The sequence below is a fragment of the Ambystoma mexicanum genome, chromosome 9, assembly GCF_040938575.1.
Source record: "Ambystoma mexicanum isolate Mex_15411 chromosome 9, UKY_AmexF1_1, whole genome shotgun sequence".
Taxonomy (NCBI): Eukaryota; Metazoa; Chordata; class Amphibia; order Caudata; family Ambystomatidae; genus Ambystoma; species Ambystoma mexicanum.
In genome coordinates, this window is record NC_090931.1 from 780660727 (window position 1) to 780675699 (window position 14973).

The window sequence follows — 14973 nt, forward strand, 5'->3', positions numbered from 1 at the left end:
CAGGCGAGCGCTTCAGGAAAGGAAGGTGTTTCACAGCGTATTTATTAGTGCGCTGTGAACTGTTATTGTTATGGTTATTTTGCATTTGTATAGCGCCTTATATACCATTGGTATGGTCTGAAGGCGCTGGTAGGTTGAACGCCCTTGGGAACCGAAGTTCGGGTCAGTGGAAAGATTAGAGAGAGTCCAAAGGTGCGTGTGCGCACCGGTATGTGTGCAGCTGGTGCGGAATTCATGTGGTAGCTGCTTCTTAGCGGTAGGTGTGGTGGTTGAGAGATCAGGGATATGTGTTCGGTCTGGCTGGAATTATCCAGACCGAGTGTGGCGGCGTTAGGCCTGAGGAGAAACGCCTGGCTGGGGGTGTGAGACCACACTGTGAATAAGAACACACAATTTAAGTCATTGTAAACCTAATTGTTGTTACACAATAGTCTTGTGTTGTTTTTTCTTACTGTTTTAAGCTGCGCATTGGTTTTTTGCGTGTTCAGGAGAGTTACTGAAGTTTCGTCATAGCACGTCGTTTCAAATCCAGCAAGCGTGCAAAAACGAAACCAGTCTGATGCCTTTTCAAAACAAAGTGGTTGCATTTAAATAGAAAGGTCATTACCTTTAGGCTGAGCGAACTGTATGAGGGTTATAAATACTCACAAGCACTTCGGGACGATGTGTATTGCCGAAAGCGTGCGAGTGAAAGTAGTTTCAATGGACGCTCATGTGCAGAAGCAAGAACGACGGCCATTTCCTCGAGCATTCTGGGAAATTAAGTTTATAATGCGCACCTTAGGCAGATAGGGGTTTTAAAATGAAAATTTTAAAATGAAAATTTACATAATTTTAAAGGTTTCATTTTGTAAACTCCAACTACCAAGGAGGAAGGCTGGCCATATGAAGTTTGGTTAAGAAGTAATTATAATAAAGGCTCATCTGATTTTTAAACGTTTTTAAATACTTTTCTTTTCAAGTCAAATGTGAAAATTGGAGTTTGGAAGCAATTAAAATGATTCTGAATTGCCTGAAATGTCTAAAGGTGAAAATTCTAAATAGACTGAAGGTTAAGAAGATTTTGAATCTAAAAGACTATAAAGCATAAAATGTACCTTTTCCTCCATGCTGGTAGCGGAGGAGTCACAGGTATAATGCAGTTTTAAGGTCAAATAGGAAATGTTTATTTGGTAGAAAAAGTGCAATTGAGTTCTAATAACTATTAATTCCATGCAGGGTTCGAACAAGTCGTTTGTTGTTTTGTCCCTTTCCCCTTTCCCCCTCCATCTAATCTGATCCACACTGTAAATTAAAGGTGGGGCACAGAACAGCTGGTGAGGGACTGTGGGGTTCAGCAGCTCCTACGGAAGACAAAACAGGAACCTGATAACTGCAGATCACTCCTTCCCCCACAGCTACACAGTAGGCGAAAATAGCCCTGTGCGGAGTGTGGTGGGGAGTGGTTGGATGAAATTCCCTCAGTGTTTGTTAGGTCTCTGTGCTGGTGTTGCAGGTCTGACGTGTGGCTACGATGTGGAATCTAGGGGCAAGATAACAGGGAATTACTGAAAGCTCTCACTGTTATTCACGCCTCCTCTCCTCACCTCTAAGTCCCTGGTTGTGCTGGCAGACTGGCTCGCCTCTTGATTTGTTGAATGCACCCAAGTGTGCAGGATGAAGCACCAGATGAGTTCCTTCAATGGAGATGAGCGGCCCAGACCTGCTGCGACTCGCGTGGTGCTGTGGCAGGATGCCTTCCTTGTCTCTTCTTCTCTTGCTCTTTAAAGTCTTTAGTCTCTCTTCTTATCTTGCTCTGTAAAGGCTCTAGTCTCTTAAATATACTCAGCACATCGCTGCTCTCTGCTCTCCCTTACTGCCTTTTCTCATGCATAGAGCTGCTCTTTGATGTCTTTCTCTCCGTTACGTGCTGCTGCTAACGTCCTTGCATTTTCCCTTGTTCGTAGATGGGCTTACTTGCTCTTGCTGATATGCCGACTGCCACAGAGGGATGGGGGACGGAGTCCGGAGAGCAAGGTTTATCGGGTAAGTAAGGTGGGAATAAGGGAAGCGCAATGTTCCTGGTGCTGTGATGCCTCACCAGGTTGTTGTTCTTTAACAGGATATGCCGGCAGAGCTCGGTGGAGGAGTGTGGCTGAGCTGAGGCAGGGGCAGAGGCCTGGTGAAAGTGAGGGACAGGCGGATCATAAGCATTCAGCTGCGGCAGGAGCTGCAGAATCAACGCGAAGCACAGGGTGTAGTCCCGGGCCTGGTTTCATAGGCCCGGGCTGCACCCTGTGCATAGACCGCTCAGCCACGTCAAACAATGGGGATGGCCTGCGGCTATGCTGGTTCCTGCGTTGTGTCCCTGTCTGGCGGCCATCTTGGTAGTGGTCAAGTGATTAATTGGCCATGACGTGCCTGCACCAGCCAGCAACCAGGGAAGTCCACACCTCACCCCACTTCCTATGCATGTGGTTACATGCTGTGCCCTGAGGAGTCATGACAAATTCTTATGAGTAATATAACCACAAGAAGTATTCCTTTTGCAAGTTTCCTGATGACGTAAAGTTCTGAAGTCAGATGGCAACCGACAGGGACCTGTTCTTTTTTATTTTATCCACTTCCCCTTTTCACGCAGACAGGTCACTTCGGCAATTGTAACATGAAGATTGTTGGGTGGACCGGTCCAAGGGGTCTGGATGACTCTTTGAGAGCTGGGACCTTATAAAATCTGCCCACCATGCCAGATTCCAGAAATCCATCTTAAAAGTTACTGATTGCCACTGAGTTGCATACTACTAATTACCACAACATTCTTCAATTTTGATTGCAACATGCCATGTTTTTGAAGGTTATAAAAAATAGATGTTCTGTTCCTTGCTGTACAGGACGTTATCCTCTCATTCCCTGACACAGGAAGACAGTTTATTGTTGGCCAAGGCATCAATGCAAAACATCCCAGGCTGGCGACATTAACCCCATGGAGAGATCCTAATTGAAGAACAGAGTCAATGAAGGCAGTGAAAGTATGTAAGTCATCTTCATAAAAATGCAAGTGGGCAATTAAAAAAGAAATAGCATTCAGACAACATGTAAATCAAAAGAGGTTGGGTGGGGGAAAATTGACTTGGGGTGCAGCTTAAAAATCAACATCCTTCTGGCTGGAAAGAAAGGCTTGCAGCTACATCATTTATCACATACAGTGGCACACATAGCCTTGTCACAGACTGGAAGCCAGAAAATGTATCCTAAAGTATGTGAATCTATAGAAGACCCCTACAGCGGCGATCCTTAGCAATGTATAAAGAGTGAAGGTATGGTAAACATGGGGTAAGCAATTTAAGAAGATTATGAGGATCATATAATTTTGGAAATAGGGCATAGTAAACAGGTGTCAGGTCCAGGGGCAGAAGGGTATATGTCTTACCTGTTTGTCCCACAAGGTCCACCAACTCTGGCTGCCTAAGAGCTCCGAGGTTCAAATTGAAAAAAGCAGGAGGCAGCAGCTTTCCTGTCTTGGCGGCCCAACTTTGGAATTCTCTTCCCACCACCTTAAGAGCTGACCAATCCTTCTTTAACATCAGAAAACACACAAATCTTTGGCTCACCAACAAAGACCTCCTGCTTTGTTAGCTACCCCTACCAAGACACTACCTACAATCATCAATTCCATCCCTGTATATATGTATATTAACCATGTTCACATTGCCTATGCCATTTCTGTATATTTGTTCTTTCCATGCTTTTGTCACCTTATTGTACTATAACTGTTGATCCTTTGTACGGTAACTAAGAAAATGCATATTCTTGTAATGCGTCCAGATACCTCAGGGTGAGGTGCGCTCTGGAAATAATAAACAAATAAATGACTGGTGTAGTACCATTGACATTTTTCACAGTTATAAATCTTGTGGGCATTTTAGACATTTACATAAGTAGCGGGGACTTTTAAAACCATATTTAGCTATCTTTCCTTGTCCTAAGGCTCGCAACATTTTTATGCGATTTAGATGGAATCTACATCCCACCCGTGAGATCCGGGTGAGACGTAAGATAACCCCTCGTCTTATAGTGTGTCGACATTGTAATAATCTGCATTGGCCCGAAACCTTAAAGCATTTATTGTTGTATTGTCCAGAGTTAACAGTCTGCCTATGTTATTTTAGTACGTTTTTATGCTCTACAATGTTTTTGGAAAGTGAACTCTTAGGGCTCATGAGTCAGGGTTTACCTCACCTCGGTTGCTTTGGCAGTGGTAGCCTTTCTTGGATGTCTAAATCTTGATGATTAATCTCCTGAGGTAATGTTGAATGATCTGTATCTTTTGAATTGTATCTGGTTTAGTTTTAAAGTAATTTAATCTTGTACAAATGTATGAATTGTATGAATTATTATGTGTGTGTGTGTTTGTATATTGTTAAGGTTGAAACATGTTGTTTAACCAATAAACAAAATAAAAAATGCAAAAAAGAAATGCATCCTGACTGGAGATATAAATATACATGTTTTAACAAACAGAAGATCATAGACAGGATTCAGTATGACCAAAAGGATATGAACATACATTTTCTGTAGGTCACCATGACAGCGTAACTTCAGAATGCTTACCTTTGTAATGGCTGTATCCAGCTTTCCATTCAGGGCCTGTGCCTTCTTCAGGTATTTGTTGATCTCCTGGATATCGCCAAAGGTAGAGAATTCTTCGATCTGTTTGGCATAACTCTCCAGTTCCTCAACAAATCGTTCAGAACGCAGCTATGGTAAGACAAAAAGAGGTAGTGAACCAACCAGCAATGAATAAAACACGTTCCTTGTGCTTGTCTATGTGCAAATTTCTAGCCAAGTCTCAAAATAGCAAATCTATTTGCCAAATATAGATTTAAATGGAAATAACATTCAGCCTTAGTATTTTTTTTTTAAAGCTTTCAGCATACAAAAATACAAGCTTTTGCTTATGTACAAATTTTTCCCTCCTCCCCATGCACAAGCCAGACCTCTCCCAAGTCTTCTCTCTTTGTTCTTAAGTCGAGGTTTGGCTATTTGTTTTTTTTTTTTTGGTTTTTTTAGTTCTCCTTGTTGATAATAATCTTAATTCTCTTCCAATCTCTTTAGCATTGATTCTAGGAAAATACCCAGACCTTTAACAGTTTTTTTACTTGGATCGTCATATAAAGCTGACCACCATAAGTTGGAGTCCAGATCACATGATGGAGGCAATGTTGGTAATAATAAACAACCCCTTTCGGATCTGAGTTCAGGGCAGAACAACATTTGGTGTTGAGACGATTCTTCTTCTTTTTTGCATAATCTGCATAATTTTTCCTTTACCAGTCCGTATCTGAACAGATTGATCTTTGTTCTTAAAATGTTCAGACGAAAGCGCATTATTAGATCTCTATGATTCCGATTTGCGCTTTTTTCTAGGTATCCAGGCAATGTCAGTGGACATCTAGTCATCTTGTTTGATAAGGTGTGATGGTTCGACGCTACTCTCGCACGCTCTGTTTCTGCCCAATCGATTGAATATAAAAGTATTTTTACCCTCTTTGGATGTTTCAGAAGGGCTTCCGTCGTGACTTTTAGATTTTGCAGCAGATCGTTACATTTCGCTTTCCATTCATCCAGTGGCCAAAAGGGCATTTTTCCTGCTTCCTTGTTCAGTATTTGGTATTGAGGTGGACAGCTTTCTAAAGATATTTTTCTGTATGTGGCCAGTGTTTTCCAGATGATTTGGGCTTGCATTGAATGGAATCCTAACACATGTCGTATGATACCTATCGGAACACATATCGGAATGTTCAGCAATTTTCGCCAAAATCTGGCTTCAAGTTTATCCCATGTTTCCCAAGGGATTCTCAGGGCCGTTTCACCAGCATATGTCACAGTGGGGATGACCTTTGCATTGTAGAATTCCACAATCGGGCGCATGGAGAATTTACAGAACTTTCTTTTCAATATTAATGCCTGTGATGTTAATTGGTCCATTTTCCTCTGCAAATGTTCAATCCACGGTTGGTCACTCCAATTGGCACTTACAATTGCTCCCAGGTATTTTGTGTTTTTAACTGTTGTTATCAGGTCATTCTCTATGTGCCATCTAAAAGGTTTTTTACTTGCAGGACCTGCTTTTTTAATTATCATTACCACTGTTTTTTCAGGATTGATTTTTTGTTCAATTTCTTTTAGATGTATATTCAGAGCTTCTAGTTTTTTTTGTAGACCCATTTCTGTTTTGTCCATCACTATAAAATCGTCAGCATATAAGAGATGACCAATTTTCATTTCTCCTATTTTAGGCGAGCATGCTCTCGGTGGTTCCAAGCAGTCCTTTACTTCTAAAATATAGAAGTTATAGAGTAGAGTATAGACGCTAGGGGGCAACCCTGTTTTAGCCCACAGGTTGTTTTTATTGCCTGCGTTAAGTTTCCCTTTTGGTCCAATCTGACTCGCATCGATGTATTTGTATGGAGAGATTTAATGGCTTCTATTAGGTCTAATGGACAGCCTTTTTCTTTCAATTTGGACCAGAGAATTTGACGGTCTACTCTGTCAAAGCCTGCCGCCATATCTATTGAGGCGATAAACAATTTTTGATTTTCATGAATGGTCTTTGCTTTTAGCAGGTTGAGGATTAAGAGGTTTAAACTGCAGTCTACATTTTCCACAAAACCCGCTTGTCTGTGATTGAAATTACCAGATCTTAATATCCATTCCTTTAATCTTTTCAAGAGAATGCCCGCAAAGAGTTTACCTAAGACATCCAGCAGGTATATGGGACGATAATTCTCCGGACAAGCTCTGTCTCCTTTTTTATGGATTGGAATAGTAATTGAATTTGTCCAAGATTCTGGTATGTGACCCATTTTTACTATTCGTGTAAAGAGAACAAAGCACATGTGTGCCCATACCTCTGGAGCTTGCTTTAAGATTTCATTCGTGAGGCCATTCGGCCCTGGTGCTCGCGATCTGCTTGCTTTTTTTATTAGTGCCAAGATTTCACTTGAAGTGAATTCGATATCCCAACCTTTTTTACCTTTGTCATCTTGTAGAATTTTGTCTGTTATGGGCTCTCGATTATATTTTTCTTGAAAATATTGTTCCCACGTTGTTTCATTTATTGGATTGAGTTGTTCCTCACTTTGTTGGTTTCCTTTCTGATTTAGCAGTGTCCATAGATATTTTGCATTTTTGTTTCTCATCGCCATTAACATGTATTCAGAGTCTTTTTGAAATAATAGTGCTCTATGGGACTTGGCCCAGTTTCGATAACCTTTTCGCAATTCTTTCTTTTTTGTTTGCATGTCATCATAGGCAATATTCTGTTTTTTTAAGGCTCTTAGGTCTCTCGCCAGCTGTCTTTTTTTTCCGCTATATCCTCATTGAAACAATGCATCCTGCTTTTTGTGGTTCTTTTATTTGTTTCTGTGGTCACTTTAAAGATTTTAAGACACGATTCGTACCCCACGTCTTTTCCTGTTATAGTAGCCCATTTACTTATTGAATTTGTTAACATGGGAATCATTTGTGTTGTTATCCTCAGTCTGTTTCGCCCCTCATTTACACTGACTCCTGTAGGCCAAGTATTCCTAGGTACCACATCCCTTTTATGCTCTATTGCTGGATCTGCGCATGTGAGGATTAATATTTTGTGGTCACTACTTTTTGTTGGTAAGATTTTTAAGGTGAATATTCTGTCAAAAGTTTTCCGGTCAACAAAGAAGTAGTCTAATGTTGCGCTTGAATTATGTGATGACCAAGTCGATTGTCCTTCCAGATCTCCTTGGACGTTTCCATTTACTTGCAAGAGATCACGGTTCTCCATTTCCATCTCCCAATCTCTTGCTCTTGATTGTTTTTGTCGATTGTAACTAGACAAATTTGCCTGCGGATTTTTGGTTTTACCACAGGAGATGTTTAGATCACCACATATTATTAATGACGGATTATCATATTCTGACCTCAATTGGTCTATGTGATTAGTTAGTAATTCCAGGAATACTTGTCCATCTTTTGCTTTTGTGTTCCAATATAGATTACAAATGATTAGTGTGTTTTTTTCTTTTTGTGTATCACTTCCTTTTGAATCCTGTTGCGTAATTATTATTTGTATCAATGGTGAGGGGTGTATCGTACGAATTACATTTCCGCCATATGTGTTTTTTATGATAGTTAGTAGACCTGCGGAGGGTCTACCTTTTTTTCCTTTGAGAGCTTTATTTAAATAACAAGTTGCTCCATGTATGTATGGCTGTTCTTGCAGCCAGCACTCTTGAATACAGCTGATATCTGCATTTAGAATTTCTTTATTTAGCTTTTCAATCAAATGAAAGAAGCCTCTTGTATTCCAGGAAGCAAAACTTGTTGATCCTCGGGGTCCTAGTCCTTCGATCTAATGATTTTTTTCATTTGTTTTCGTATTCAAAGTTTCCGCTAGCCAGCCCCAGGATTTTTCAGCATCTATTTTAGTTACAATAGGACGGTCATTATTTGTTTGCTGGACGAGATTCCCTTTCACATTTCCTTTAATTTTCATACGTAAAGCATTTGGGCCCCGTAATACTGTTGGTGAGAAACGTATAGGTCTGTAGTCCACTTCCTCTTCATTTTGGTTTTTTCGGGCATTTTTTTGTTGTTCTTCAAAGCTTGTTTTCTTAATTGTGTCCCTGTTTATATCATTTTCTCTCTGTTGCGGACATTCTGTTTTAACATCAAAGCCCAAAACCCGCAGGTCATCCCCCGCTAACCATATTGCGTTCATAACTGCCTTTGAATTGAGGTGTATGTGAATTCTGTCCAAGTCTTCTTCGTTTGGAAATTCCACAATTCGTTTATCTTTTGGTTCAATCACTCTCAATTGAGGCACGTTGTGCAAGAGTTTCATTAGGTTTGATCTATTTAGGATCAAACCATCCTGTGCTCTTAGAACTCTCTCCATTCTTAGTTTTAGGGAGTTATTATGATTGCCATAGGGTTCAAGATTATTCTTGTCGCTTCTTTGGTCCTTCTTCTCTACATTTTTGTTCCTATTTTTCATTCTCGAGCTCTTGGGGTTTTGGGTGCTCCAGCTTTCTCGTTCTTGTTCTGATTGTTTGATCATATCTTTTAGCACCTGGCCTTGCTTTTTTTCCAAGTCCTTTTTTAGTCCAATCTGCGTTCTTTTTTCTTGCAAAGTTCGAAAGGTTGAAGCTGGTACTTCAAAACATTCCGGAGCATCACTTTCCTGGTGCTCATGCTTCATATTCCTCAGCTGACTCTTGCGAGCTATCATCCTCATAAACCGATAAGAGCAACAAAGACTCTTGAACATAGGACTCATTTATGGAGCTTTCTAATGTACTCACTAATTCCACATCTTTAATGGATTCTCTTGCTTGATTCTTTACTTGCTCTGCATCGTCCTTTTTTTTTTTTATTATTGGCGGTGCTTGTTGGATAGACTTTGTTATCTCTTTACCTATGGGCTTTAAATTTCTAATGAACTGCCGTGTTCCTTCATTAGTCATGCATTTTTGATTGGGCAAATTTTTAGTTTTTTTGTTTGATTTTTCCATGACATCTTTTAGTCTTTTGATTGATTTTTCCGAGGTTTCATTTCATTTTTCCATCTTATCTATTCTGTTCGATTCTTTAGGGTTTTCAATGCTGAATAATGGATAAGTACCATTAGGTTGGTTTTCGCAGTTGTTATTGTCAATGACCTGTGTCGGTTGCCTATTTATCAGGGAATCTCCCTGTTTTCCCTCTGTTCTTTGGGAGCCAGGTGCCAGTGTTCGATTGACCGTAAATTCAGTGTTTTTTGTGTTTTCGGTTGCAATTTTTTTGTTCAACTCAACCATCACATTTACCTTTCTTTGTTCCTCACTTGGCCTTAACTCTCTGTCCATTGTTTCTGTTGAGGTACTTTTGACCTCATATTGAACGTTGTTTTTGTAACTCTCTGTTTTAAGTAAGTTAATAGTGTCCCTGAAGCAATGCAAAAACGCACTCTTGTCTTCTCGAGCTTCCTCAATTAGCTCGATTAGCGTCTTTACTATAACGTTTTCTGATGCTTTCTCATGGATCTTTCTTTTTTGTTCATCCTCAAAATGTTTTTCTACACTTGTTAATTTGGACTGGACTGGATTTGAGCCAATAAATTCGATTGATCCCTACAATTTTCGTGCAGTGCCTCGTATAACTTCAAATACGGTGCAAGTGCTATAGTCATCATTGATCCTACTGCAGCTTGCATGTTTGCACAGATATCAGTAATTGGCCAAGGATTATGTGAAGGTGCTGTTGCACTTTCAAAATGTTTTTCTTTATTTTCGGCCGAATTTAGACCCAGCTCAGTTTGTTCTTCATCTTCCAACTGCAAGTCCGCAGGTAGGGTGCTGCTTAGATCCCGAGGGACATCTTCCTTTGCTTTTTGAGAATTCAAAGTTAGGTCACCTTGATGTTCTGATGTTGATTTGTCATTTTGGACCTCTTCGATACTTATGTCTTCTGTCTTATGTCTTTTTCCAAACTCATGTGTGCACTTGATTTGTTTGCATCCATTTCTTCAAAGAATTTTTTTACTCGCGGTATCTGAGGAGTGGACGTGTTTTTTGGTTCCTTGAAAGACAGCTTTTTAGGTTCTTCCGGTTTTTCTGAATGTTTTTGTTTTGGTGCGATTTTGATTGTTGCAGGAGCATTTGTCATTCCTATGCTTTCTGTGATCATGGCGTCTTTAGGTGGATTGCAGTTACCACTTTTGTCTGGTTCTGGTTGTGCATTGTCAGAGCTTAATTGCTCACATCGGCCGGATGCTAACAGAAGGTCATGGTCTGACATTTCCATTTCGTCTAGTTGTTGATTGGCGTCCATGATCCCAGTTGCCAGGCTCATGTCTTTCTGTAAAGTAGTTACATCTTTCTTTATAAAGTGCCATCTGATAGTTCTTATCCCTGAAAGGGACTTTGTACGCGGTCTGAATTTCTGAGTAGCAGATGGTTTCAAGAGATCGCCAGCCCCATTTAATAGATTGTTTGTTGTTTTTGTTTTTCCTTGAGTCAAAGATTTTTGTGTGTTAGCTTGCAAATGGCCCTTTTCAATGTCACACATTGGCTCTTTGTTAATGGAAGACAAGGTATTTGGTTTACTATCACTGGCTTTCTGTGCATTTTGTTTTGTTGGGGAAGACTTTGTATGTGGTGCTTGTAAACTTTCCATGCCTTTTAAAATGGCTGCCGCTTCACTACTCTCAGAGTATACTTGGTATAGATGTTTTTGGGGCTTTATTTTTTTGTTTGTTGATTGTTGTGTTTTTTTTTTGTTAAGAAAGAAGCTTCTTTTTGCGGCAAACAGAAGACTTCTTTATTTGCCGCACTCGCAGCGGGCACCGCTTCCCTCCAAGGAAGCGAGTCGCCTACCAGCGGTATGCCCCCCAACGCACACGACAACTCCGTGGTTCCGCCTGGACCGCTCTTCGGGACTCCGGCCCTGTGCGCACGCGCAGCGCCACTGCACCCGTGCGCGTCGCAGCCGTCCCCATCACAACACACGGCCCACGGCAGGCCCCCGCTGAGCGCAGACCCGGGCAACGGCGGACCATTGGACCCATCCATCGCGGGTAAAGATGTTTCAATAGGTGTGTGGCAAGGGGGGCAAGGTGTGCATGGGTCAAGGGGGGGAACAGGGGGAGCATAGCGCGGGAGGGTCAAATAGATGGCAACTGTCATTTAGGGGCTCCGTGTGGTTATTAGGCCGCACGGAAGACACCCCAGCTAATCCAGCATCGTTCGTGGTGGTACTCACTGCCTCTACTTTGTCCCCTGCATTACCCCCAACAACAGCAGGCAATTTCACACGGCTATGGGTACGGGGTACCTGAGAAATCACTGCGTCGCCAGGGATCAGGGCGGGTGTGTGGTCCATGTTTGTTCTTCTTCCTCACACCACGCCGAACACTCGCCAAACACTCCGCAAACGCTCCGCTAGGAGCAGTGGTATTATAGTGGAGGGTCCGCCTCCAGCCTCCAGCCGTAATAGAGGTAGTAGAGCCACTCAGGCAGCAGGAAAGGAGTTGTGGCAGGTCCCAGGTCCAAACACTCGCCAAACACTCCGCAAATGCTCCGCTAGGAGCAGTGGTATTATAGTGGAGGGTCCGCCTCCAGCCTCCAGCCGTAATAGAGGTAGAAGAGCCACTCAGGCAGCAGGAAAGGAGTTGTGGCAGGTCCCAGGTCCAAGCACTCGCCAAACACTCCGCCATTCAGCCTTAGTAATGCTCCTCACTCTGCATAAGAGGGTTTTATCTGGGCTCTGATTGACAACCAATCGTTTGTGAAGGGACTGAAGGTCAAGAGCAAATTAAGGTGTACACACTCCTATCCTTAGGGAGCAGTGCGAGGGAACACTGGTCGTTATGGCATACTAGAGGTCTTAGCTAAATTTCACCCGCATGTGAGCCATGGTGCCTTGGTACCTGCTGGTGCATATTTACTGCATAGTTTAGCTGGAGACTGTGTGGCGCAGAGAAGTTGGGCATTTCTATGAAGAAGTATTGCTGCTAGGAGGAAACTGTGTAGCTTTTCAATGAGCAACATTGTAATCTGTAGGGGACAGTGTGTGTGTATAGCCATGCACGATCCACAGGTTGATCCAACAGTGACCACACAGAGAAGGTGTGTGGCTGGGCACAATTATGCAGATTTCTAACAGGATATGGTTAATGGTGTCCAAATAACCTGATTATATTTAAACAGTACTTTGAACCAAGATTGAGTATGTGTAGTAAAGGTGTGTTGGTATTTTGGGCATGTGTCGTTCTCAGTAGAGTCCAGTGCACATACTGGGGCAGTATTCTTTGACCTGGAGCATAAGTGGCCAATGCCACTGACTGGTTTGAGAGGTTTCTATTAGCTGCTGCTCTTGCCAAGCTTCATGCCTGTTTCAAAAGGCCTATTGCTCTATGTGCACCCAAGTAGGAAGAGCCGGGGGTACTGACTTGTATTCAACAGGCTGTGTACATATTGCACTGACATCTAGAAGGCCAGAATTGGACATATAACTGACATCTAGAAGGCCAGAATTGGACATATAACTCCAGAGGTACCCAAGCTGTCACCCCCAGATGTTTTAAGTATGCTGACTGGGGAGGATAGGAATTGCAGGCAAAAACATCTGGAGGGCAACAGGTTTGCCCCCCCACCCCCACTCTAAATAATGATGAATAGAAAGAATGACATATTTTTAGTTCTCTTGTTGTATGAAACAGAGGTTCTAGAGTTGGACATACCTTCTGAGACGCAGAAAAATATTACAGTGTAAGGTCATAGTATGTCATTGAGTAAAAGATGTTGTGTTGATCCAGATAAATTTTCACCTTCAGACTCAGTGTGGGACGTACTTTGTACATCACATTTGAAAAATGTAGGACAACAATGACGTAAGCATCTCTTTTATCCTAAGCGGAAGAAGAGCACATTGCAGAAAGTGGAATGCTGGGGGTATTCTATCTCTCTTGTAAAAGGGCCTGTAATTCAGATCAGTGTTCAAGCTTAGCAGGTGCAGCATCATTAAAAGCTATACAAAGCCTGGCAGACTTGACAAACCTTCATAGATCATGTATTAATGGAAATGTAAGCTTGGTTGTGCCCATGACTAAATGGATGAAGAAAGCTATGCTGTTTCAGTGGGTGGCAGGGGGTGGAGCAGACAAATTTTTTCCCAGAAGTTGAAGGACGCTTTCAGCACAGAACCTGTATTATATTCAATAAATCCTCAAATACGGTAAAGGAAGACCGCATTGATTGGAGACAGTATTGTTCGCCTGAGAGCTGCTAATCCGGATAGACAATAAAACGCTGGATTTGATTTCTCATTATTTTTGTTTTGCTTTAACTGAAGAGTCTGTGAAATCACGTGGTCTTCATATACCAGCAAAATGTTCTATGCACTAGATTTGTGGATTACTGATGTCCTTGCCAACATAAAAGGAACTTTTAACTATATCAGTAAACCTCCACAGACTCCGAAAAATACTGCTTAAGGAATGATCACCGGCTCCCTGTGCTCTACCAGATCATAACGGCATGCGCCCCAAGTTAACAAGTCTGAGAATATCGAGGGCCTTTAACAAGGAATTCCAGGCCACTACCACCCAGTACAGTCTGAGGAGCCAGTGATTATTTCTATTTGCATGCCAGGTTTATGTCCTGGGATGCCGATAGCAGCGTATTTGTTTGAAGCAACAGGTCATGGTTAGCATGCAACACATTGATAAAAGAAATACTCGCCCAACACGGCCGCCATGGAAATGGTAGCAGGGCTCTGAGCAGAGTTCACAATTATCCTGATTAACTGCATTTCATGCTTAAAATACTATGGAGCTCATTTTAGAGTCTCCATATAATTTGGTGGCGTGAAACTGTCATTTTGTCAACATTTTGTCATTTGCACAGTGGAGGGGAAAGATGCAGGGCATTAAGCGGCATAAAAGCGTGTATGCCACCTTTTGCCCCACGCATTTGCACTCCGTCATGCAAATGAGTAAACGCTGCCTACCATGCAAGCATGGTAGGAATCATTTAATTATAGCAATGGATCCCTATGGAGTGTGCCAGCTTTATGCTAGGGCATAAAGCTGGCAGGCTTTGTAGGGATCTCAAGCATTTGTACCGGCATGAAAATGCATGCCGGAGGAAATACTGGCGCATTTGTGTGGCAGACAGAAAGGGAGGAGGCGGAAACACAAGTTGTGTTCCGCCCCTCTTCTCCACCATACAAATGCGTGAAAATGGAGCAAAGCATAAGCAAACTGTGTTTAAAAAGCCTTCATACAACATTTTTACACATTTTCCTATGCAAGACCAAAAATTAACCCCGATATGTACAACTTATAAATGTCAAAATAATAATTCACGTTATATTTTTCCTAATTCTTTTGTCATGTTTTTAGTTTTTTCATTTTGCACTATATGTAAATTGAATGCAGGGGTCCAACAACGTTAGCACTTACATGCTTTGGTA

The 14973-nt window shown here is 41.8% G+C and overlaps 1 protein-coding gene across 2 annotated transcripts in view; it reads right to left on the bottom strand.

Moving 5' to 3' along the window:
• DNAH7 (dynein axonemal heavy chain 7) overlaps positions 1 to 14973 on the bottom strand; it is a 1167586-nt gene that overhangs the window by 885926 nt on the left and 266687 nt on the right. For both annotated transcript variants that reach the window (XM_069615701.1, XM_069615700.1), the window contains one exon: positions 4591 to 4737. In XM_069615701.1, coding sequence (XP_069471802.1) covers positions 4591 to 4737 — 147 coding nt within the window. The remainder of the gene's footprint in view (positions 1 to 4590; positions 4738 to 14973) is intronic.